Source organism: Cyprinodon tularosa, unplaced genomic scaffold, assembly GCF_016077235.1.
Source record: "Cyprinodon tularosa strain WSP-4 unplaced genomic scaffold, ASM1607723v1 ctg945, whole genome shotgun sequence".
NCBI lineage: Eukaryota > Metazoa > Chordata > Actinopteri > Cyprinodontiformes > Cyprinodontidae > Cyprinodon > Cyprinodon tularosa.
The window spans coordinates 37,674-63,890 of record NW_024039724.1 but is presented as its reverse complement, the minus strand read 5'-3'; the positions used below and the strand labels follow the sequence as shown (position 1 = coordinate 63,890).

Below are 26,217 nucleotides of genomic sequence, written 5' to 3'. Positions count from 1 at the left end.
ATCTCCCATATCATCTGAGACAGGGAGGCAGGTATCAGGAGGAGTCGACAGACACTTTTCTGCCAACTCCCCCTCCCCTCCCCTCCCCCCCAGCCAGGCAGTTTCCATCAATCTGATAAGCTGAACTTCCCCTGTCACACCTGCAGGGCAAAGTCACCCAGCATTCTCTCGCCTCCCAACTCCGACAGCCCTCCAAGTTTATCCTTTGTGTGCTTGAATGCTTCCTTTCTGCTCCGTGGTCCAATCCTCTACACCCCCTCTAACCTTCAGGCTTTACCAGGCCCCGTGCAGCTTGGCTTATTCGCCAAACCAGAACTAAACAAGACACGTAAAACCAACAAGCCTTTTAGTTTCTGTTGTCCTTTTTTTATTCTTGCTGCGGTGCTCCTGGTGTCTCCAGAGGCAGTGCAGGCAAGCTGACAGAGCTGTGAGGTGTTATTGCTTCTACGCTGCGTCGTCCCCAACGAGGCTGAACCCGCACACCTCAGCTGATAGCAGAGTAAAGCCTCGTCCTAGGGGAACATGATGCCTTTCACACATGTTTAGTGCGCGGCGTAGTGCTGCTCCAAATGTTAAGATGATCCACTGTTTCATTTTCACTTAGCTCGTTTGTTCCCACACCAGCCTTTTAACACTCTGGACCAAATGTAGAGAACTTGGGCAGCGTCATATCTCCATGACAACCAGTCTAAAGGGCTGGTTATCCTATGATAGTTTTGATGTATGCCCAATATTGAAGCGTAGCCTGCACTATGTTAGGGACATGAGGGCGAAAAAGTGCGGGGATCCAGGTGAAAAAAGGGTTCCACACTGGAAAAATTATCTGGAAATAAGTAAAAATTTCTTAAATTAAGAGTATTTACCCTTAATTAGAGTAGGCAAATGAGATAGTTTGCCAATGGAATGAGTAATTTTACTGTTAAAATAAGATAATTAGATGTGCACTTGCAATAAGACAATGCAATTGTGTTTTTATTTATTCTAAGTGTTGTTGTTCCATTGGCAAAATGTCTCTTTTACCTCCTTAATCAAAGAACAAATACTCTTATTTTAAGAAACTATGACTTATCTAGATTCTGTTTTTTTCCAGTGCTGCGTTCTCGCGCACCTCGCTCTTCTAACTGCTCCATCTTCATGAGTCGTTTTTCACAATGGTGGTCATACAAACTAAAACAAGCCGTTAAGGTACCAAACAAGAAATACTCAGTGTAGAGAGGATGTAGATTTGACCAATCAGAGGCCTCCTGTCTGCGGTCACCTGCAATTTTGGAGAGGAGCAGCAGAGTGTCTGCGGAAGGGGAGGGGGCCTTAAATCTGGAAAGGATGCTGCTGAAAAAGTAACGGAAAAAAATCAAAAAACTTTCACGATGGAGACTTAGATTCTGCAGTGACCAGAAGCTTCGCCATTTTGTTAGAAACATTTTAAATGGAAACATCTGCTTGATTCAGGAGAAGCTGCAGATTTATGCTCCTTAACATGCAGGGTGAGATCCTCCTCATTTGGCCCAGATACAGACGATCGGCAGGCCGTAACGTAGGGTTATATTGACACTGGAGAAGAACCGACGCCAACTCTTCAGGTCGCACTAGTTTGGTTTGCAATATACCCCTTTGCCACTGGCTGAAAAACCCGTTAAGACGTGGGAACAATGGGCTTTTAGTGGCAGTAGTAACAGCTCACTGACGCTAGTCTATATGGGTCAAACGCCTCGGCTCTGGTTGACATGCTTTGGGATCATCGGACCCTGAATATCCCAACTGATATTAGGTCAGCATTTCAACTTGGGATTAAATTGGGTTTTCCAACACGACAGAGGCTCTAATCCGAGGAGTAAAAAAAAAACAGATGAGTTTTTTTATCTGTTGATCTTCAGTTCAAACCGACAGAATAATCTGGAGTGGCTCAGATGGGGACGCAATTCTGGAACTCTTCCTGGACCTACGTTAATCCTCGAAGGATGCTTACATTAGCATATCTTGCTATCATAATTCTAACAAAAGCCTGTCATGCTGTCACCATGCTAACAGTAGCCCATTGCTTTAACCATGCTAACACTAACCCATTGCTATCAACATGCTAACATTAGCCAGTTGCTATCACTATGTTAACACTAGCCCATTGCTATCACTATGTTAACACTAGCCCATTGCTATCACCAGGCTAATATTAGCACATTGCTATCACCAGGTTAACACTAGCCCATTGCTATCACTATGTTAACACTAGCCCATTGCTATCACCAGGCTAATATTAGCACATAGCTATCACCAGGTTAACACTAGCCCATTGCTATCACTATGTTAACACTAGCCCATTGCTATCACTATGTTAACACTAGCCCATTGCTATCACCAGGCTAATATTAGCACATTGCTATCACCAGGTTAACACTAGCCCATTGCTATCACATGCAAACACTAGCAAATTGCTATCACCATGCTAACAGTAGCCCATTGCTTTAACCATGCTAACACTAACCCATTGCTATCAACATGCTAACATTAGCCAGTTGCTATCACTATGTTAACACTAGCCCATTGCTATCACTATGTTAACACTAGCCCATTGCTATCACCAGGCTAATATTAGCACATTGCTATCACCAGGTTAACACTAGCCCATTGCTATCACATGCAAACAATAGCAAATTGCTATCACCATGCTAACAGTAGACCATTGCTATCACCATGCTAACACTTGCCCATTGCTATCACCATGCTAACGCTAGCCCATTGCTATCAACATGCTAACACTAGACCTTTGCTATCACCATGCTATAACTAGCCCATTGCTATAACTATGCTAACACTAGCCCATTGCTATCACCATGCTAACACTAGCCCACTGCTATCACCATGCAAACACTAGCCAATTGCTATCACCATGCTAACAATTGCCTATTTCTATCATAATGCTAACGCTAGCCCATTGCTATCACCATGCTAACGCTAGCCCATTGCTATCAACATGATAACATTAGCCAATTGCTATCACCATGCTAACACTAGCCAATTGCTATCACATGCAAAAGCTAGCCAATTGCTATCACCATGCTAACACTAGCCCATTGCTATAACCATGCTAACACTAGCCCATTGCAATTACCATGCTAACACTAGCCTATTGCTATCCCCATGTTAACATTTGTTTATTGCTTTCTCCACTCCTGTCTCTATTCCACCATCACAGACCCAGTGTTGCCACTTGTCCGCTTTTCCAGGAAACAATGAAACTGACCATGGCGTATTGCTATTGTTGCTAACGCTACATTCACATCAACACACATACTGGTCAAATTCTCCAGTGTAGAAGTAAATAAAGCAGGTATGAGAAAGGGTGTGAATGAGGCCGATTTATCTCATGAAAATGATTAAACGTGAACTTAAAGACGAGTTCAGGAAGATTGTACCAGTGAAATACCAGTTTAAGATTCCTTTAAATGAAAATTAACTGGCGCAAGGAGAAGGGCCAAATATCCCACAGACGGATGGCAGAAACTCCCTGATATCTAGAAAGCATGTGTTAGTGGTGCGTCCTGTTAAATATCTATCTCTGTGTTGGTGTGAATCAGAGGAAGTCCTACAGAAACAAAGCAGCGATCCTGCTTCACGTTTTGCAGTGAATGCTGAATAAATATTCAAACCCGGAAAGAGGACGTCTCAAATACATCAGTAGAGGAGTAAAAATGAAGGAGGAGTGATTGAGAACTTCTGAACGGAAGGATGCTGCTGGTTTTTATTATTAGCCTGGAAACATGTGGACAGTTCTGCTGACTGAGCGGATTACAGGATGAATAAAAAAACACAAAGCAAACCGAAAAAAGTTTACTTAGTAGCAGTTTTAATAGAAAAGTGTCACCTATAAAATATTCATTTAAATAAAGTTTAAATGGTGGCAGCTCTACACAGCCTCCAGGTAGAACCTGGTAGTTCAATCATCACATGCTTAATTTTAAAGCAAACAGCTCCTTTTGTTTAACCAACAGGCAGAGCAGTACAATTACACAGAGAGAGAGAGAGAAAGAAAGAAAGAAAGCAGCGAATCCTGACTGTGAAGAAACGACTGTTGCTGTTAATCCGCTGTACAGTCTGGAGCCGTTTATCACGATCAAACCCCAGATTACCGCTTCTGTTGGTTCCTATATGCCTCACACACACTTTTTCTAACAGCGACGATCAGATTCTGATGAAAAACACCAAAAAAAAAAAAAAGAGAAGGAAAAGCCCTGCTGATTGGCTCAAACACGGGCACGACAATTAGAGGTCAGGAGGAGGTGACGTGTCGACTTATCGGGCCAGAGGTGGATTTTTATCACACTTCCTGCGATGGTTAAAAATGATTAATAGAAGAAGAATAAGAAAAAAGGAACTCTAGTTGTTTTTGCAGAGTTGCTGCAACTGAAGAGCGATTCTGAGAACAGAGGAGGGTAGAAACACCACAAGAGAGAGGGAGGGAGGGGGAGAGAGGGAGAGAGAGAGCAGAACAGATGCTGCTGCTGCTTAATAAACGCTGCTTTGGATGAACGTTAATAAACCAAGGCGGGGGGGCTGTTACTGGTAGAATGTGTTTTTCTTGCTGAAGTTATCAGGCTGGTTATCACCATGTGTGTGTGTGTGTGTGTGTGTGTGTGTGTGTGCGTGGTCCAGATGGCGGATAACAGGCCCTGCCTTTATTAGCCAGCGCCGCCTGATAACGACCTGGTATTGATCCCAGGTTGAAAGAGCAGCTTCGTCAAACATGGCTGATTTACAGAGCGCTGATAATGGCAGCGCCGGGCAACCGAGGAACCCCGGAGAGGAGGAAGACGAGTAAATCAGCACTGTGATGATGAAGGTGTGTGAGCGAGGCCTAAACAGAAAGCAATGGATGCCGAGTCGCTTTTCTATCGATAAACTGGCTCACATGTGCAGCACGCCTGACTTCTCTCATCTTCTTCTTCTACAGTCGGCACATAACCCACCGCTAACCTCAAAAACACACACGCGCGCACGCACGGCAGCTAATCTCTAATCTGGTCTCGATTAGCACCTGACAGAATTTCCATGGGTTTATCAAACCGAGCCAACCAGCAGACGCTTATCAGCCTCAGCCCCCAAATTTCACAACAGTAGGAATTTTTTTTAGATTAAAAAGAGAAAAAAAGAAACACAGCCAGGGAAATCTTGAATAAGTCGATCGAATATGAGAGAAAACTGCTATCACAGGGAGAGATGGAGGTGCTGGAGGTGGGGGGGAGGCGGCTCTCCGGGATAAGAGGGCCGACTAACCGGGGGGCCACAGAAATGTTTTCTTCTTCTGGTTGTTTTCAGACGAGATAAAAAAGCGACACACATGGAAGCTACAAGCTCATAAAGCACCGGCGGCCATTTTTCCTGCCTCTCTTTGGGTCGATGCGGCTTCGCTTCGGCTGAACGGCCGCTAATTACAAACGGTTAATGGGTAATCAGCAGGATGTGACTTCCTATCAGAACCAGGGAAAACTCTGTGCTTTTATTTTGAAGGGATGTAGTGAGCAGAAATCTTTTAGTTTCAAGTCTTCCCTCCAAAAAGTCATAAGATTGAAGCTCCTCATCCACTCAGTGTGACCTGCTGGATGTGCTCCCTTCATCCTCTGACGTGGGAGCTGGCTCGGAGCTCGTCTGCCTGGCTGTGTGCTACTGGACGGGGCCGCCAGCGGAGCTGATTTACAGTTACCTTTTGTATCTCTGCTTCTGTCTCTTTGAACCCCAGTCGGCCTCAGCAGATGGCCGCTCACACTGAGCCTGGTTCTGCTGGAGGTTTCTTCCTGTTAAAAGGGAGTTTTTCCTCTCCACTGTCGCTACAAGCATGCTTAGGCTGAGGGATTGCCTTAGGAGTCAATGAGTCGATTGTTGTGAATTGGCGCTATATAAATCAATTTAACGGAATCATCACATTCAGCGGCTGGCGGGCGGAGCATTGCGCTCTGCTGCCACCTGCGTGGATTCTAGCCGCTACAGAAACTTCATCCTGCAGACATATAAACTGTGACCTTTGACCCGGAGCCCTTTGTGCCTCCTCTCCTTGTCCACAGCTCCTCTGTCTGTTGAATGGCTCATACATGGCGCGGAGGGCAGCGGCAATCTATTCTAGGGTTGCATGGTGTCAGCACACCGCCCACTGTGCGGTGTCTCATGGGCCTTACCTTCGTTGAAGAGCGGCGTGTAGGACGGGGGGCTGCAGCTGTCACCTTCTGCAGAATCCTCTGGATCAGAGGCTCCGCCCTCCTCTCCTGACAGAATGGGCGTGTCCGCGCTGCTCTCTTCTCCGCCGCCCAGATCCCCGAGGGAACCTGACAACAAAAATAAAAACAAGTTGAATTTTTTTTAACACTTTTTGGAGAAAAAAAGAGCAATACCTTAGAATTTTTCCTCTTTAAGTTGTTCTAAAACAGTTAAAAAACAATCCACTGGACTTTTTTCAAGTTTGAAGACGTTTCGCTTCCCATCCAGGAAGCTTTTTCATTCAAAATGTCTCTTTGAGTATTTATTTGCTCAGAGTAAAGCAGATGATCAAATGAACGTCGAGTCTTTTTAACCAGCATGGACTCATGACTCTTAAACCCCAAGATGGGGTGTCTGTTTGTTAGGTCCCGACTGTCTTTTGCTCATTTCTGTTTTTGCTTTTAACTTTCTTAAACAAAATATTTGGAAGACAGAAGCAAATGAAACTATTGTGAGCTGATAACAGAAGACAACCCAGGATCAAAAGTGTAAAAATAAATGATGATAAATGAACTTTTATTTCTGTTTGACATAGAATCACAGATCAAAATGGTTTTTATTGCGGTTTTTAGGTTTAATTTCTCTTAGTTTCTGATCAATAAATGGCCTTTTTTGCTGAGGGTTGAAGTTGTGATGGATCTAAAACAGAAGAAGAAGCTTTTCAATCCAACAAGAAGGTGAAGAAGTAGAGAAAACTGCAGAAAAAGACGGTCGGCTGAACGGCAGAAGGGAGAAATTAAAGCCCTAAAAACAGATATTTCTCCATATTTTAAATAGAGTAATTCAGAAAGGGGCGTCAGGATTGGACACGCTGAACGGTTTAATCCAAAAGATTAATAGCAGGAAGCCGAAGGGAACCTCAGAGCCAAATGACAGCATACCTAAAATTACAGCTAAAAGAGTGATTAGTGCCGGGCTGATCGCTATCAATTACAGTCCCATAATCCCTGCTGACCAGAGTAATTATACACTACTTTTGATCTATTTTAGCCTGTTTGAAGATTATATCCCCCGCAAAAAAAAAAAAAAAATAGTCAGTTAATATGGATTTAATGCGACTTTCATTAATGCTTCTCTCTCTATAGGATGGATCCTTTAACAGATTGAAGCGGGAACATTTACAGTCAGAGGGCCTCCAGGGCCTGCAGCCGTCTGCGGCTCCCAGAGGATCCACCGACGGAGGATCGAAGACGACCGGGAGGACGAGGGTGAGGGTGGGCCCTTGGCTTCTAGGCGAAACGAATCCCGACTCAGATCAGGGAGTTTTTTTCCAGCCCTCCATCCAGAACAGGTTGCAAATTAATTTCCAGGAGGCTGCGCAGAGCCAAGGAACAGGGCGAGGGGGGTGTTTCTAAAGCCGTGACTGGGGGGCGTATATATTTACACTGCTGGAACAAAAGGACGCTATAATCTATACAAAGCACACAACAATACCCGTGAATAAAGCAGCTTGTAGAAAAAGGGAGAGGCAATTTTTCTAATTCTGTTAATTTCACTTCCAAAGCAATTAAAAGCAGGCAGAGATAATGGCGGGAAACAATCGGCGGCTGACAAAGTGTTTCTGTCTTTGTAAATGAAACATCTTTAGGCTAATTTCAACTTCCACGCCTGCATGCTTCACTCTCATTTCAGATAAAAACGAGCAGCAGATTTGGACCAAAGCAGAGAGGAGGGGAAGGAGGACAGAGATCGATCCGGTGTGGAGAACATTTTTAGCTCCATGTCGTCCAAGCTTTGCTCCATCTAATTTTCCATATCTGGAAGGACGTTTTCATACAATTAATTTCCCTTTAATCAGAGTTGTACAAAGGCACTTCTGTGTGTAAAATTCCAATTATGTTTCTTGTTTAAAGCGGAGGTTTAAATGATGGTTCCTGTCCTCGTTAAAGCGCCGCTTTAATGAATCAATCACATCAAATGGGGCAAAAACTCTCCGCTCTGCTTGCCGCCTTCTGTCCCTGCAGAAATATCTTCCTTTTCCGTTTCCCCCTCTTCTGGTGTGGGACACTTGGCAGAAAGCCTCGATAAGTTAGCCCGGTTTTGCTTCATTTAGCTCCCAGTTTCCAACTCAAACTGGTTCATCTTTCCAGCAGATATCCTGGAGGATCAGACTGGGCTCCTTCCATGTTCATTGGGACCCGTTTCTGCTTTCCAGGATCTAAGAAGGAAATCTGGTTCCGTCTGGAGCCTGAAACCTTTTCTCCTCTACTGTTTGGCCTCATCTCTGCACAAACAGGAAGTAAAACCGGCAGCATATTAAAGATGAGCTGGAGATCTAACCGAAGCATGAATCAACGTTTCCTTTGCTTCCTGAGGCAGCGGCGGCAGGAGACTCCAAAGGGCCGACGGGTCGCAGCAGCTCGCCACTACTGGAGCTGATTTACTGCGAGGTCTGAGCTGCAGGTTCCTTTCTCGGAACCCTAACCTGCTAAATATATGAAAGCTGCTTCAGAAGAAAGAAAGAAACTGGTCTCAGTTATGATGCATTTAAAACATAAAAAAATAGTCTGGGAAATATTCATTGACCAACTTTAAAAAAGTAGAAAAAAAAATAATTTGATGTTTTTCAATCCGATGGAGCGAATTAATGAGGCGATGCAAATTATGATGTCATATGTTTACATTACACCTGGCTTGAGTAGACAGGAAGTAGTTTTATTTTTTTATGTCATGTTATTGCATAATCTTTTTTTTTCCCATACATAAACAAAAAGGATCAGAGGGAAGATAAATCTTGTATTATCTGTTCCTAAAAGTTAGCAGCTAGCATGGACCACAGCGCCAGGATGGAACGAGGCTTTAATAAATGTTGAGACTGACAGCTTGTACTATTACTGCATTGGAAAACAGCTGATCAGTCATCTACATCAGAACTTAGTCCACCTCCTATTTAACCGTTTATGCCATTTCAAAAAAGTCAAAAATTTCCATTAAACTAAAAAACTTTTTTGCACATTTATGAGGTTTATCAGAGTTATCACGGGATTTGCATAAAAGGCACCTAACAGGAAGGCAGAGTTACAAAAAGTAACGATCATCTCACCGAAGTTCACTATAACAGGGTTCCTACAGCATAAGGCAAGTTAAATTCAAGACTTTTTAAGACTTTTTAATGCCACTTGAAATAAAAATTTAAGACCAAATTCAAAAGAAAAACCTGTTTGCGACAACTTAACCCAAAGGTTTATTTTAACATAAACCACTGCACGAATGTTTCAAATTTTGAAAAGCTTCCCATACAGGAAGAAAGCTAAAACAATTATTTAACTGAATTCACAAACTTTGTTTTAGCAGGGAACAAAACAAATCAGTTTTAAAGCCACAACATAACCAGTGCTAAGTCTTTTTTTCAGCTATTTTTCTTTGTATCGTCTTCTTAGTATGTTTGATTTGGTGATAAGTGGAGGCGTTGCAGAGACAAGGGTGGAACTAAACTGAGAAATACCGGCTGTTTCTCGGTAACTCCATTTTGACGCTTTGTGTTTCGTGCTTCGCATGTGCGACTCCACCGCCTTCATTCCCATTGTTCCGAGCTTGAATCGCTTCTTGCACTAAATCCACTGAGCCTCATGTATGTTCCCTGGTTTTAGCCAAGGAGAAAACTCTTGGCTGGAGACAATTTTGGTTACATTTACACTTGCTCATATTTTCCAGACAAAAAGTAAATGCCGCATCTTCCAAATGTCCCGGCCGCAACAACGCTTTATTGGTTCCGCTATCGGGACGGATCCAATAATGGCGAGCCGTTATTTTTTTTTCAAATTAAAAAAAAGATTCCAATTTAAATTTTTTATTTAGATTACAAAAATAAATCGTAATAAAAATGATCCTATATATGATGTTTTAAAAATTAAGACCTACGAAAGATTGATTTAAGACATTTTCATACCAATTAAGGCCTTAATTTTATTTTGAATAATTCAATGCCTTTTAAGACCTTTTAAGGACCTGTGGGAACCCTGTATAAAATCCACTATATAGTGATTGAGGGGTCAGAGGTCAGGGGTCAAGGGTCAGGATGGACGTTCAGACAGAGGCAATGAAAACTTGGACTCCAAACTCAGTTTATTGTGATGAAAATACTGAAATGATCATCAAGCAGCAGAAAGAAACTTTGGGAATGTTTTCAGACACCAGATGAAGCAGACTGATGGATTTCAGCCAAACGGTTCCTTGATGTAAAAGACAAAAAAACTCCTGGCTCTGAGGGAACGAATCACATTCCAGTCCTTCCAGAGATTAGACGGGACCAGATACGGAGCAACAGGAACACTAGAGAGCTGGAGAGCAGCTGTCTGTCTCAGAGACGCCACGAGAGGCGGAACAAAGCGCTGCAGCTGATGAAGGAGCTGAAGATGCTGCTTTATTAACTCTGGGTCCACATCAAACCTGCAGCCCGACTGATTAAACACAGAGACAAGGAACATCAAACCTGCACGCTCAACAAGCTGATTAAACAGGCGGCAGCCGAGCCGCCGCCGCCGTGCAGAGAAGACATCAGACCTGAGAGCTGCAGAGGAAGAAGGAGGCGAAATCACAGACGCCTTAAGAGAAACATGAAAAGAGCAAATTCAGAGGGAGAGAGAGGAGGCGAGGACGAGGAGAGCAGGATGGTACCTGACACAGAGTCAGGAGCTGGAGAGGAGCCACTTATTGATCAGAGTCACCAGGAAACCTTCCTCATCAGCTTCACGCTTCCTTCAACGCAGCAGGGATCTTATCATAGATCCGGGAACGCCTCCAACACTCAGAGCGCCTTCTATTTACCGTCATTCTGCTCAGAAACAGGAGTTCTGCTCCTCAGATGTTCAAATCAAAGCTGTGGAAATAACCTGAAATCATGGATGGGAATCAGAGATGAGGAAAGTTAGGGGGGCCGCTGGAGGTTCCTCTGACTCCATCCTCAGAGAGAGAAAGGAGGGGGGGTCTTCTGCTTAAAAGGTGGAATATACCCAATAAAATGTCATAAAATCAAAACCAATGTTGGTTTTTTTCTCTTTATCTTTATTAGATCAGTTGTCACCCTGCAGCTGGGGCGTTCAGACGGGCTCTGTCGGGTTCACACGGGCTCTGGGGGGTTCACACGGGCTCTGTTGGGTTCACACGGGCTCTGTTGGGTTCACACGGGCTCTGTCGGGTTCACACGGGCTCTGGGGGGTTCACACGGGCTCTGTCGGGTTCACACGGGCTCTGTTGGGTTCACACGGGCTCTGGGGGGTTCACACGGGCTCTGTTGGGTTCACACGGGCTCTGTTGGGTTCACACGGGCTCTGTTGGGTTCACACGGGCTCTGTTGGGTTCACACGGGCTCTGTCGGGTTCACACGGGCTCTGTCGGGTTCACACGGGCTCTGGGGGGTTCACACGGGCTCTGTCGGGTTCACACAGGGTCTGGGGGGTTCAGACGGGCTCTGTCGGGTTCACACGGGCTCTGTTGGGTTCACACGGGCTCTGGGGGGTTCACACGGGCTCTGTCGGGTTCACACAGGGTCTGGGGGGTTCAGACGGGCTCTGTCGGGTTCAGACGGGCTCTGTCGGGTTCAGACGAGCTCAGGCGGGTTCAGCGAGCTCAGGCGGGTTCACACGGGCTCTGTCGGGTTCACACGGGCTCAGGCGGGTTCAGACGAGCTCAGGCGGGTTCAGCGAGCTCAGGCGGGTTCACACGGGCTCTGTCGGGTTCACACGGGCTCAGGCGGGTTCAGCGAGCTCAGGCGGGTTCACACGGGCTCTGTCGGGTTCAGACGAGCTCAGGCGGGTTCAGACGGACTCTGGCGGGTTCAGGCATTCTACTGAATCCCTCTGCTGTGCTGCAGGAACGTCCACCATTCATGGTTCCATCCGACGCAGTTTTTGATGCCATCAATCTGGTCTGGTTTTCCAGATCCACAGTTTGAGGTTTGGTTCTCTTTATTTTGTTTTTTTTTTACCGCTTTTATTTTATTTTTGCTTTTTAAGATCCAAATTGTTACAATTAAATAGAGTCTTAATAAGATAGATTTGTGAGATGAGGAACCAGAAAGTGCCAGAAGAAACAAGGTGAGCAATAGACGGAACCTTTGGGGTTCGCAATGGTTCAGAAGAACTCTAATAATCCCAGGTGAAACCAGCCCACAGCACCAACCCTCCATCACCGTGTTTGACAGTCCAATCAGTGTTGGAGCTACATCACCTGCTGACCTTTCAGTGATCTCTTATGGATAAACCCAGAGGTTTGACTGATGACATCACAGCGTTAGTCAGCACCTCGTCTCTGCTGCAGAGACTTTATTGAAGCAGCAGATGTTTTATTCTAGACTGGCTAATGAGAGTCTGGGAAGGAATCCTTTTAGATCCTGGAAAGCCTGATTTATTAAACCCGCAGTGTTTCCAGAATCAGAAAGATTTTAAAATGCTCTGGATGCAAAGTTCAGATCCAGTCTGCTGTGGTGAGCAGGAGTTTAACCGGAGACCAGGAGCTGCCTGGTTGCTAGGGGACCAGGACCATCAGGGAGGCTGCTGACCGTCCACATCAAGGCAGTGGAAGAACTTCTCCTCCTTCATATCCTCTCCTCCTGTCACCATCCCTCCATCCCTCCCTTCTGTCCTCTCCTCCCTATCAGTACCCCCACCCCCCCACCCCGCGCGGTGACTGGGAGCGTCACTCTGTGCGGATAGCTGCGAGCCGTTGGCGGTTATCGGCTCCTGCAGACTCTCTCTGCCGGTCTGATCTGTCTCCTCTTCATTAAGCAAATACGCCGACGTGGAAATGAAAACATAATAGCTATTTGATTTCCAGAGAGATATTTTGCATATTGGTTTGGAGCTGATAGCGGAATTTCATCAAGTCGTTTTTTTTCTTCCTCTCCTGCCACCGCAGCCTCCTCCTCCTCCTCCCTGCTTTAAAAACTGAATTACTGAGCTGGGCCACTCTCAGCTTAGATTTCTTTACATTGCTGGGAAGAGGGAAAAAATCTGGCTCCCCAGGAAGACTACTTAAATGATTAAATATCCCCCCATTCCCATCTTTTCTTTCTTCACTCTCTCTTTGATAAGGAGGAAGGAAATTTAAAGAATTCGCTGCTTTAGGTTGACTTGACTAATCAGAGATAGCAGTGAGAAAATTAACTCCTTAATGAGCAGAGTCGTCTCCCAGATAAAGGTCCGGGACGGGGAGACGGCGGGGTGAGCTGAACCCTGAGAGGGGGACACAAAGAGACGGAGAGATGGAGGGATGAAGAGCAGACAAAGGGAGGCTTAGTTTGCTCTCCTCCTTCTCTCAGAGATAGCAGGTGAAACGGCCTCCCCTCCCTCCACTGGTGATGGATGGTTGGTCCACTGGTGAGGTATCCTCCATGGCCCCCAGAGAAGGAAAACTGGCCCCAGAGGAAAGGATCTCCTCAGCAAAACCACCACACTGGAAAAATCTAAATCTAGATAAGTCACTTTTTCTTAAAATAAGTGCATTTGTTCTTGGATTGAGGAGATAAAAGAGACATTTTGCCAAAGGAACAAGAGAATTTACATTTATAATAAGAAAATGCAATTGCGTTGTCTTATTTCAAGTGCATGTTATCTTATTATCTTATTTTAAGAGTAAAAATCATCTCATTTACCGACTCAAATTAAGGGTAATGCACTTAATTTAAGAAATTTGTACTTATTTTTCCAGTGCACACTGCATAAACTTAAAATCTGAATAATCATTGTTTTTCTTGAATTGAGGAGGTGATTGAGACACTTTGCCAATGGAACAAGATAAGTTACATTTAAGATAATAATATTTCAACTTCATACTTTCTAATTATCTTATTTTAAGAGTAAAAACACTCATTGTTAAATCGAAGATGCAGATAGTCTGGATGCTCTAAGGCCACGACGTGGTGGTTGGCTTTGGTCGCAGTACCGCCACCTTCTGCTCTGGAGTGTAAACGCTTCGCCTATGAGAAAAAGGAGCAGCGCATGAACCGAACGCAACACACGCGAACCGAACCGAGACAGTCGAACCGAACGGTTCGGACGGTTTTTATGAACCGTTTCATCCCTAATGGACGCCGTGTTGTTCGGACCCAAAGGTCCTGCTGCGTCACGTCTGAGTACCACACAACAAAGTCAAACACACAGACCGAACGCAGAACTGCATCCAGTTGTTTAAGAACAAGATGTTTGAAAAATGTAAAACCAGATGGATAAAAAAACTAAAGATAATTTAGTCCATTTTTAATCTGGAGAAATCAGAATGGAACCAGAACCAATAAATGTGACGAGGGGGAGCAACAAACTGAATTTTAATGTCAAACAAAAAGATCAGCGAAGGTGTTAACTCGACCTCCTCCGTCAGTCAGAGAGAGCGACAGCACAAAGTATCGGACCAGGAGTCACTTTTTAATGTCTCCCCAATGTGGCTTTTTAAGGGGGGTGCGGGGTAGCCTCCCCTGGAAAATGTTAAAATGTAGACTTTCTGAAAGGCTATTTCCTGCATTTTGAGGTGAAAAGCTGCCAACTTTTGTCCTGATTATTGGACGTATGTGTGCTTGACTAGAGGTGGAGATTTCATAAGGAAGACATGAGGTACAACATTACATGTTAAAGGTTAATTCACACAAGCAGAAAGTGTAATGCTATGTTCAGACCGAGCTGCAAAGAAGCGCCTGCTGCTTTATTATTAACGCTTGTCCACATAGAGGTCAGACGAGCCTCAAGAGCACCTTTGACGCTCCTGATGTGCATCCAGTAAAGTTTGTCCAGATGCTGCTTCTATGTTCAATAGCAGAGACTGTTTGCTATATTTGCTGTGATCAGTGACTAAAAAGCAGATTTAATATATTTCTAAGCGAGAAAGTCCACCTCGAAACATCTGTCAGTTCATAAAGATTACAATCCTGCCATCAAATATTATTTGGTTGTCGGAGCAGCACAGACCCCCACATACAGGCACTGGTGGTGCTGGGAATCCACTGGGAATCCAGCAGCTGCTGCTTCAGGCCAGGTCGCCTCATGGGGGTTTTCCGCTACCGTTCATGGCGACTGGAAGTAGATGTTAGCGTTTTTTTAGGTATATGGTACAAACTGCATGCACTAGAATAATAAAGGTGGAAATATTTTCCTGCCGGGTTTGGCAGTTTATTTAGGTGTTAATAAACGGTTTCACGGGAGTGATCATAGTGCTCTGCATCAGCAGCACTGCGTCTGTCTCCCTGCCTGATCTGTTTCTCTGATTGGTTGATGCGGCATTTTGAGCAACAAAAGTTACATTTTTCCAACTCCAGCATCTGCTGCTTGTAAAATTTTGAACATTTGAACAAAGTATCCGGGGAAAAATCCATGCGTACCAAAGCTGTACATCCCAAAAACTGTGTGTATAATGCACGCCGGTACGCATCGCTAGCTAAAAGCCAGTCTGTAGCCCTCTTCTAAATTATTCCAGCCACTAAATTTGATGATCCACATGGGAAAATATAATTTTAACTGTTTAAATTAATCAACTTGACCTCATAAAGGAAATTTCTAATGATGCTGACACCTGTGGCGAAGCACAGAACTGCAGGTTTTTTCTGCTCGCTCTCGTAACTCGCGCCTGTACTTAATCAGTGCGAGGGAAGCATCATGGATGCTGGTCTTCTTTGGAGTATGAAGCTATTCGCTGCTCCTGCCTGGAAAAGATCTCCTTTCACTGGTTGCTGATGAGGAGCAGCTCCCTGCAGGCTACCTTAGATAGAAAATCTTAATATGTGTACTTGTGCATTCTCATGTACTCGTGAAACATCAGCCTCAGCCCTTGTACTGTTCTAATTCACAAGAACAGTAGACTGAGAACGGACAGTGCCCCGATGTTGTTCTCGCCCCTTCACTGGAAAAAATCTACATCTAGGTAACTCATGTTTTCATAAAATTAGTGCATTTGTTCTTGAATTGCGAAGGTAAAAAGAGACATTTTGCCAAAGGAACAAGAGAATTTACATTTAAAATAAGAAAACGCAATTGCATTGTCTTATTTTAAGTGCAATGTATCTTAAGATCTGATTTTAAGAGTAAAAATCCTAATTCCATTGGCAAATGATCTCATTTACTTACTCAAAGTAAGGGTTAATAAATTTAATCTAAGAAATTTTTATTTATTTCTAGAAGCATCGGAGCAGACTTGTCCGTTCTTGAGATTGACAGCTGTCCCAGCATGCACTGCTGCGGCAGCAGCTTTCAGGTTAGCGCTCACAGAGCTCAGATTATGAAGTTAAAAGTTCTCTTTTCTGTTGCCGTTGTTCAATAAAAGTACAAGAGGCGAGAACATCAAACTTTTAAGTCTCACTATTGGCCCATTTACCGATTTAATGCGTAATAAAAAAAAAATCAGAAGTTTAGAGGACCGCTGCAACCTGCAGACCTCCGAGCAAAACAGCAGCCAGGGCTAACGTTAGCCCATCTGCAGCAGACCGCTGGCTATGATGGCGAGTTTTTTGTTTTATTTGGCAAAATGTTTGATTTGTGTTTATCTGACTGTGTTCATTATTATTCCTTCACTAAATGAAAAAGGTCAGAATGAATTATTATCTAGACTATTATTAACAGGAGGTGAAATGCAGCTCCAGAGGAGCAGAGCGTGTGGTGATGTCATCAGTGCACTTCTGTTCCAATTGACCCATATTTATGCTTTGTGCTCCCGTCCTCCCAGAGTCCACACCTTTCTGTGTTCTTCTCAAGAACAAACTTGGCGAGAACACGAGTCCGTACTCTAGTGAATTAAGAAACGGCGTTAGAATGATGAAGAGCAGTATGAAATGAACGCACTGGGATCTGATTGGACTGATGTGGTTGGATGTTTCAGAAGCTGCTCGTCTCCTGAAGCCCCTTGAGAAGATGGCCGCTGTGAGCTGGAGCTATCTAAATGAGCTGAGCTGAACTGAGTGAATCCTGGCTTTGTGTTTCCAGGATTCATTTCCTGAAGTCTGGATGCATAACTGAACGTTATTATGATAAGTTATTCATCATCTGTGGTTCCATCGCAGAACAAAAGGCCACACTGAGCCTTAACAAAGATGACTCAGATACAGAGATAACATTTAGAAGATGATGCATTTCAGCAGATTTCATCACTCAGCGCCGCGTCTCCCCAGTTTTCCTCAGATTCCTGCCTTTCCGCTTGCAGTTTGTTTCTCTGGGTTTCCTGTTCTCCTAACGCCGCATTGTGGAGGGAGAACGGGCTGAGAACCAGTGAATGCTGGGATCTGGCAGAGTGGGACGTCGTTCCCAAACTTCAGCCTCTGAGTTTCAGTGATCCAGCTTTCCCTCGGTGTTCTGTTTCACCACCGTCTGTCTCTTCTCTGGCAGCGCTTCAGACACGCTACCCGCCAGCGACTGTTTCATTTTCCTCAAGGACGCCTCCCTCCCTCTCTCCCTCCCTCCCTCCCTCTGAGGCACAGCAGCCTGCTGGTATTAACCCCACGGATTCCTCAGGAGCGCGAAGAGTGAATATATGTTTATGTGATAAGAAAAGATGTTATTTTAACAATATTTGCAGTGTGCTGTTTCTGAAGGGTGGATGAACTTTAACACGTTTATTGACTCACATCTAAAAGATCCAGACAGAACAAACTTTTCCAGGTAAGTTTATCCTGAAACATCCGGCAGCAGCAGGATCACGGCTGTAATTCCATCTTCATCTGTCATCCTCATCCTCGATCAGCAGAGTAAGGAGGAGTTGGTGGAAATCTGATCTGATCTGACCTCAGAACACATTTAGTGTTCAATTTTCCTCTCATGTTGCTTTGTTTTAACTTCCTGACAACAAATATGAAAATATATCTCTGATAATCACACATATTTATTCATATTATTGATTAGAACGGTCATGTCATCAGACTGTTTTAATTCATCCTTCAGATTTTCATATTTCTGATTACTTTCAAATAATTAACGTTTATTTATCCATTTTATAATATTTCTAAACAGCCTTCATGTTCTATCAAACTCATTTCCAAATCTACAGTAACTTTTTGCAGCTTTTTTTATTACCACTATTTTCTTACATCAATTAATTACTTTTATTTTAAATAAAATTTCTTATTTAGAAGAATTTTTTTTTCTTTTTTGCTTTAGTTAGTTCGTCCGTTCATCTGAGGTAATGGAAGAAAATGAAGGTTTATTTAAAGGATCTTTTCTAATCGGACTTGCTGTGAATGTTTTGGACCCAACAGAACCGCTCAGAGAGCATCAGCTGCAACTGATGGAGGAAACGCTCTGGTTTCTGACGTGTGCTAGAATAAACCGCCCGCTGATAAAAGCAGTGTTTGTCTTTTTAATCCAACTGAGGCTAAAAGGGAGTAAAAACAGGTGGTTTTTCATATAAGGAGGAGAAGAAGAGAGACGGGGAGGAGTTTGGAGATAGAGAGCGGTTACCATGCCGCCCAGCAGAGACCCTGGACTACTGAAGCCAGGCATGCAGCCGATAAGCCCGGCTGATAAAAGATAGAAAATAGCAGCAGATTTGAACTTTCCCACCGTCCTCAGATCCGGGGGTGGGGGGGGGGGGGGGGTCATTCAATCCACTCCTATCTAGAACCAGGACCTCCGCCCCCCCAACAGTGCTGGGCCAACATTATAGAAGTGTGTCTTTCAGAGCTGGAGATGATCTGGAAAAACCCGGCGGACCCAGAAACAGGAGCAGGGCCTTACATGGAGGGGGGTCTGCTGTCTGCTCACACACAGAAGGTCAGGAATCAGCAGCATCTGCATCCTCACATCCTATCAGAGGCTGTTTCTGTCTGCAGATAAACACTCGGCCTCGACTGCAGCGCTGAGATCCTTCAAACCCAAACATTGTTCTGCTGAATCGAGGTCGCTGCACCTCTGGGTCCATCAGGACATTTAGGTTCCATGGATTTCATCTCTAACGACCCACCTTCTATCTGCTTCTCGGGACAATCAGAAACGGATCAGAGCAGGTCTGGTTTGATCTAAGAACGTGGATGAACATTCAGCCCAGGTTGGTGCAGATCTGCGACCAACCAGCGAGTCCGAGCAGGTATTCCTCTGTAACGCGTCTCTCAGACGGAGCATCCATCCCCTCCACCCCTGACATGAAGCAGCTTTCTCAAGTTCACTACTTCTTCCCAGTCTTTCCTCGACTCTCATCGTCTCCATCTCTCCTCTGTTGGCCTTTGCTTTGCATCGCCGTGGTAACTGTGCCGCGGCTCAGACTCAAAGAGACACAAACATGACGGAGCGCATCACAAGCTGCCCTGAGGGACGGTTACTGTGTCTGAGCTCAGAGACGACGGTTAACTCTCATCTTCGTCTGACCCCGATCGATACTAAAACTGAGCCATTGCTTACATAACCACAGATATAAATAGAAATGCAGATACTTGTTGGTTAACTGCCAATGATTAACCTGTTAATCTTGGTTCGAAAGCCAAAAGTATTCAAATCAAATGAAAACTACAGAAAGAAAAAAAAAAAAAGAGTCCTTCACAATTATCATCATCAATGTGTGCAAATCCCAAAGGACTGATCAGATGCAACATTTCCTGGTTATATTTCTAGAGCAGTGGTCTCCAACCCTGGTCCTCAAGATCTACTGTCCTACAGATTTTAGATGCATCCCTGCTTCAACACAGCTGAATCAAATGAATGATTACCTTTTCAAGCCATTCATTTGATCCAGCTGTGTTGAAGCAGGGATGCATCTAAAATCTGTAGGACAGTAGATCTTGAGGACCAGGGTTGGAGACCACTGTTCTAGAGGGACGGTTCCCAGTTCCTAGCAAGCTGATTGGATTGAAACCTCAGACATCCACAGCTGCTCCGTTTTGATGGGATTAAACAGAGTGAGGAAGGCGAGGAGAAACTGCATCATCACATCTTTTATCGTTAGAGTAAAGACTCTAAAAAGCTTTATCTGACAGAGAAACCCAAGAAGAGCTGTAATTACACCTAATTCCTCAATTAAAATTCAAACATTTTGCATTTAAGTTAAAAAACTTTTATATAAAACTCCTTAAGTTGAAAAAATTTTGCCTAACATGGTTTAATTTCTGTAAAATTCTTTAAGGAGCTTTTGCTATTTAATTATAAATAGATCGAACAAATAATCACCGGCTTAACGGATGAGAAAAATGGTCGTTAGATGCTGCGGAATATGGTATGACTGACAGAGGAGCTGGAAACACGGAATCAAGCTGGGTGCTGAGTACCGGGTCACCTTGAATGTCACAGGGTCGGGCTGTGCAGTTTGATCACCTGGATCTGGAGCTCTTCTTAGATCAGAACCACTCCAGAATCATCCCATGATCCACGCAGATCAACAGTTTCTAAAACACTCCAACAGCCACAGAACTTTTAAGGTCAAACCCTCTTCTATAAAGACGGGTTGAACTTCAGGACATCGTTGTGACCTTTTTTAGAGTACAGCCCATGAGAGCGTTGGCTACACGCTTACAACAGATCAATATGTAGATGCGCCATCATTTTCCCAAACTGAATAAAAAACAAAACGGAGGTAATAATCTTCTGGAGGGATCCAGAGTTAGCTCATAGCTTCAGCTGCTACAGCTAGAAACCACTGATTATGGCTGAAATCTTTTTGTCATGATGGATTGAGACCTTCAGAGGCAAATAAAGGCAGTTAGTAAGTCAGGCTTTTATCACCTGAAGAACATCTTCAGGATTAAAGGACTGATGTTCAAGCAGGATCTAGAAAAACTCATTAATGCATTTATCTTTAGTAGAATGGATTTCTACAACGTGTCTTCACAGGTTTGCCTATGAAGTCCATCAGAGAGCTGCAGCTGATACAAACCGCTTCTGCAACACAGTAAACATTGAAAGGCTGCATACGCTGGGAACTTTGAAAGGGTGCTGTAAACCGTAAAAGGGTGCGTACACTGGCTGGGTCTGCTATTAACATTGAAAGGGGCCATACGCTGTTAACGTTGAAATGTGCCGTACGCTGTAAAATTTGAAAGGCAGCGTATGCCGTACAAGTTGGAAGGCGGCGTACGGTGTAAAAGTCGGAAGACGGCGTACGCCCTAAAAGTCAAAAGGTAGCGTACGCCGTAAAAGTCAAAAGGCAGCGTACGGCGTAAAAGTCGGAAGGCGGCGTACGCCCTAAAAGTCAAAAGGTAGCGTACGCCGTAAAAGTCAAAAGGCAGCGTACGGCGTAAAAGTCAAAAGGCAGCGTACGGCGTAAAAGTCGGAAGGCGGCGTCCGCCGTACAAGTTGGAAGGCGGCGTACGGTGTAAAAGTTGGAAGCAGCGTACGGCGTAAAAGTCGGAAGGCAGCGTACGGCGTAAAAGTCAAAAGGCAGCGTACGCCGTAAAAGTCAAAAGGCAGCGTACGCCGTTAAGGTCAAAAGGCAGCGTACGAAGTAAAAGTTGAAAGGCGGCGTACGGTGTAAAATTTGAAAGGCGGCGTACGAAGTAAAAGTTGAAAGGCGGCGTACGCTGTAAAAGTTGAAAGGCGGCGTACACTGTAAATGTTGGAAGGTGGCGTACGCATACGGTGGTATGCGCTGTTAATGTTGAAGGTTAAAATTTAGAGCTTAGGCTGCCTTTTTAACGTCAAAAGCGTACGCTTTAAATTGTAAAAGGTGCCATACGCTGTTAAGAAGTCAACACTCTCAGGGTTTATTATTTAAATTATTTTCTTGCTAATGCTAGCTCCAAAGCAGTTAATTAAAATGTTAATATTTATGTTACCCTGGCAAAATATTAAATGTATCTAATTGGATTTTTCTTTTCAGCTAAATAGTTTGAGTTAATTAACTTAAATGTTTTCCTCATATCATTTCAGGTCAACTTATCAAACCTTACAGCATTGTGTAAATACTGCCAGAGTAAATAACCTAATTGATCAAAAGGGAAAGCTGCTACACACGTAACCAACACTCCTGCGCTTATATGCTGCAACATGTTTGGTGTATTTTCTCCTTTACTCTCATTAAGCAAAGCCTGTTTATTTGTGCTGCACATTTCAGAAGCACCATGATTCAAGGTGATGCACAAGGGAAGAAAAGGGAAGAGACTTTGCAGAGACATACTGGCAACACAATTAATTGAAAGGAAAAAAATCATAATTACAAATGGATCAACATAGCTAGATCAAAAAGGGAAGAGTTTTTTTAAAATGTCATTTTATTGAAAATGAAAGTGAAGTCTGGGCCTACTTATGGTGTCTAAATGCATTGAGCTGCTGATTTTATTAACTTTCACTAATTTCACAGCAGTAAGGTTTTTGTCCTGAACCTCCAAGGTTTATCCCAGGCTTAACAAGTACGGTAAATAACCAGCGATCAAGTCTCAAAAACATTCAATATGCCACAGTTCCACACGACAGAATCCCGGTGTCGCACATCTTAGCGATCAGGGAGCGTACATCTGTCTGTGGCGGTGCCAAGAAGAGTAAGCTCTGAGCAGGAAAAACTTTCTGAGAAGTCGAGAGAAATACCACAAGAGGGAGAGGAGGGCTGCAGAGGGGAGATAAAAGGCCCAAGAAATGATAGAGATAAAGAGACAGACAAGCAGAGCAGAGGAGAAAAACAAGAGGAAAGAGAGATGGAACGATGGGGTGGGCAAGCTTTTTGTTTGAGAGCTGAAGGGGGGGGGGGGACGCCACTCACAAGTTGGCTTTGCATCTGTTATCTGTGCCTCCTGTCACAAGGCTTAAAATAAAAATAAAAATAAAGTGAGATGGTGGCAGCAGTGTTGGTGCGATAGCCCCGTGGAGCATGAAGAGGGGATGTAAAGGAGATAACTGGTTAAATATAACCCGCCGCATGGCTGGCAGCACCAAAGAAAGGGAGGATTTTCAAGAGGCAGGGCATCAGTGGAGCCCTCACTGGCCAGATAACATCCACGTTAACAGAGAGCGTGTGTGCAAAAGACATATCCATAATTACTCCACTGATCGAACCCCCACCCACACACTCAGAGGGAGCAGAGCCAAGAAAAGATGCGCTGGCTCACATCTGTGGATCTCTGCCCCACCAAAGGAAGCATCAGCGACCCCAACGCCGCCCCCCCCCTCCAACGCAGAGAGTCACTACGGGATTTCTGATGGGAAAAATGTGCTTTCCTCAGATGATGGCGCGATAGACGGGGGGGGTACAGCCAAATGTCAGAGATGATAAATGGAAGGAGGGCAGAGACAAGATCTCTCACACACACACACAAGCCTGAAGAGGAGAAAACTTCCTCACCGACAGGACCGCTGCTGCCGTCGCCTCAGCATTTCACTCTGGGTTAGAGGACAGGATTCATTTTCAGCCCCTGAACTCTCGTTTCTACAGATTTAGAGGCAGATGTTTAAATAACACTGCAAAAAACATCTATAATGAAGTAAAAAAAATCTTACTCTTCTCTTAATTTAAGTAGATAAATAAGATGATTTGCCACTAACTCCTAAAACAAGATAATTAGATAATATGCACTTGAAATAAGACAAAGCATTTGTCTTGTTCTATTGGCAAAGTATCTCAATTACCTCCTCAATTCAAGAAAAAAATGCACTTAGTTTAAGCAAAAATGACTCATTTAGATTTCCATTTTTTGCATTGAAGCGGGAAGATTCAGAAATAAGCCGAACATTTCCTCCTCCTCTTCTTCTATGGATTGTTTTCTGTTTGTTTCTTTTCCAAATCGCAAAAAATTAAGCCTCGAATTTCAGACCCTAAACAAACGCCTCATTAAATCATTATTCGTATCATTTTATTCAAAGATAGTTTGACCTTTAATAAACATCGGCAGACGATCACTGACCCAACTTCTGGGTTTTTATGGCTTTAGTTTTTAAAATAAATTTTTTCCTGAAAGGTTTGATTAGAGCTTTATAATAATTGTTATCCGTTTGTTCTTATTGTTCTTGGCAGCTTTTTGGAGGCTTTTATTTCATATTAATTGATAATAAAATTATATGATATCAACTAAAAGTTAGAAATATTTGCTGCTATATAATATTTGCTGGTTCCTCCTTCGCGACCGTTAAAACGTATCTCACTCTCAGCCAATGGGAAAGCAGCTTGAAGCTTCATCACAGACAGCTGGACCTCTGGTTCTTAAAGGAATAGTACACCCAAAACATGATTAGTCTTCATTTTCTACTCACCCCCATGCTGAACAACACTCTGGAGTACTTTTTTGATATCTCAAATGCATCTGGAGATCTGGGAGGCTTCTTGCTGTCTGCTGACATTCAAATAATGGAGGTCTATGGCGCCCGAGGCAGAAAGGTCCATAAAAGTCCACAAAAAACGTGTCAATATTCCTCCATACTGCTCGTCCAATGTATTCCAAGTGTCCTGAGTGGGTAGCGTCCAGAATTTACACGAAACGAAGTCATTTAGAATGTTTTTAGAGCATAAACAGTAGTGTATAGGATTTCCTAAAAGCGCGTTCACGAGTCTACGGAAACCGCGGCAGACCAAACCAGATGAAAGTGCGCATTCAGCTCGGCAAAGAACTCATGCTCTTCCTCAACACTGAAGTCCTCAGACATTTTTCTTTCATTGTTTCTTTCTTTGCACAGGTAAACAGCACATTTCTTCTTCTACGCTTGCATTATCGGCAGAGCAGACGCTGAATGCGCACTTTCATCTGGTTGGTCTGCCGGCTTCCGTAGCGTCGTAAACGCGCTTTCAGGAAATCCTATACACTATGCATTTGAGATATCAAAAAAGTACTCCAGAGTGTTGTTCAGCATGGGGGTGAGTAGAAAATGAAGGCTAATCATGTTTTGGGTGTACTATTCCTTTAATGGTATTACTGGTTTTCAGCAGAATTCACTTAGCGTGACTCAAAGTTGTGTCAAAGGGACCGTTTCAGCTTTTCCTGCATCCTGTTACTATGGTTACCAATAAATAAAGGTAGAAGATCCAGCTGAAGTTTTTGGATCTAATAACTTAGAATTAATTGACTTTATTTTCCAGGCCCTGACGAAAGCAGCCCATCAGAGTTTAGACTCTTTAGTCTTTTCATTCAATCAAAGAAGGAAATATTTTGGTTAAATAAATAATATTCAATATAAATGAAGTCTTTACTGAAAAAAGAGGCATTCTGCTTCAAGCTGCACATGCAAATGAAGTGCGGTCGGCGTTATCAGCATCCAACCCGTCACCATCTCCAACTGTCTGCAGATTACTGAGCCCACATTATACACGCTGCTTGCTTCGCTGCTACTGTGAGGAACTTCAGTGCCGCCGTAGAAAATCATCGAGGCAGGAAGTTCCTGCGGCAGCAGGTGCTTCAGGAATGTTCCAAGTTCCTCTCACGTTTTCATGCATTAAACTCACTAAGATTTCTGCCAGTTTCACCCGAAGATTATTTAATATTAGTTGATCTGAAACGTTTTCTTCTCCAGATTATTGTAAACAACAAGAATCAGAGCAGCTAGAAGATCCACAGATCCGTCGTTAGTTTGATTCAGTTCATTCTTAGTTTCTTATAAAACATAACCTGCTGATTTATCGTTCTCTGCGCTCCATCTTGATTTCTCGGAGCTTCACTGTCTGAGGATCACATGAACTGACCTCAGCTGTTGGTCCATCCTGGCTGCAGGCGGCAGCAGCTCAGACCGGATCACTGCAGGAAACATGGACCATGGAACCATCCTAGTCCGACCTAAAAACGGTTCTAGTTCTTCTGAAACCTTCTATGATTTTCAGCAGTTTAAAGAATAAAGTTCTGGGTTCTTCCATGGTCCAATAATGTTCCACGAGGAAATTCTCCAACATTTCCTGCTTTCTTTTGCCCTTTTACGACCAATCAGTAGAACAAAAGACCATCAGTAGAAAGATAAGTTCTCAGTTCTAACTGCTTCTCTATGGTTCCTTGGGTTCTCAATCATAACAGGTTTCTCTAGTTCTGATGCTACCCTGGCCTGAATGAGCTCTGGTCCTGAGGATCTGTCCCTGAGGCCATCCCGGCTTCAGGTCCCTCTGAAAGGGAGTGCTGCTTGTGAGCTGAAGGTGAAGCTGCCTGTGTGGATTACTGACGGTGTTCCAAGGCAGGGC

The 26,217-nt window shown here is 43.9% G+C and overlaps 1 protein-coding gene across 1 annotated transcript in view; it reads right to left on the bottom strand.

The window, feature by feature from the left end:
* The window catches only part of zfpm1 (zinc finger protein, FOG family member 1), a 114,211-nt gene that overhangs the window by 56,539 nt on the left and 31,455 nt on the right, over window positions 1-26,217 (bottom strand). Inside the window, exon 2 of the mRNA XM_038275161.1 lies at window positions 6,165-6,311. Coding sequence (XP_038131089.1) covers window positions 6,165-6,311 — 147 coding nt within the window. The remainder of the gene's footprint in view (window positions 1-6,164; window positions 6,312-26,217) is intronic.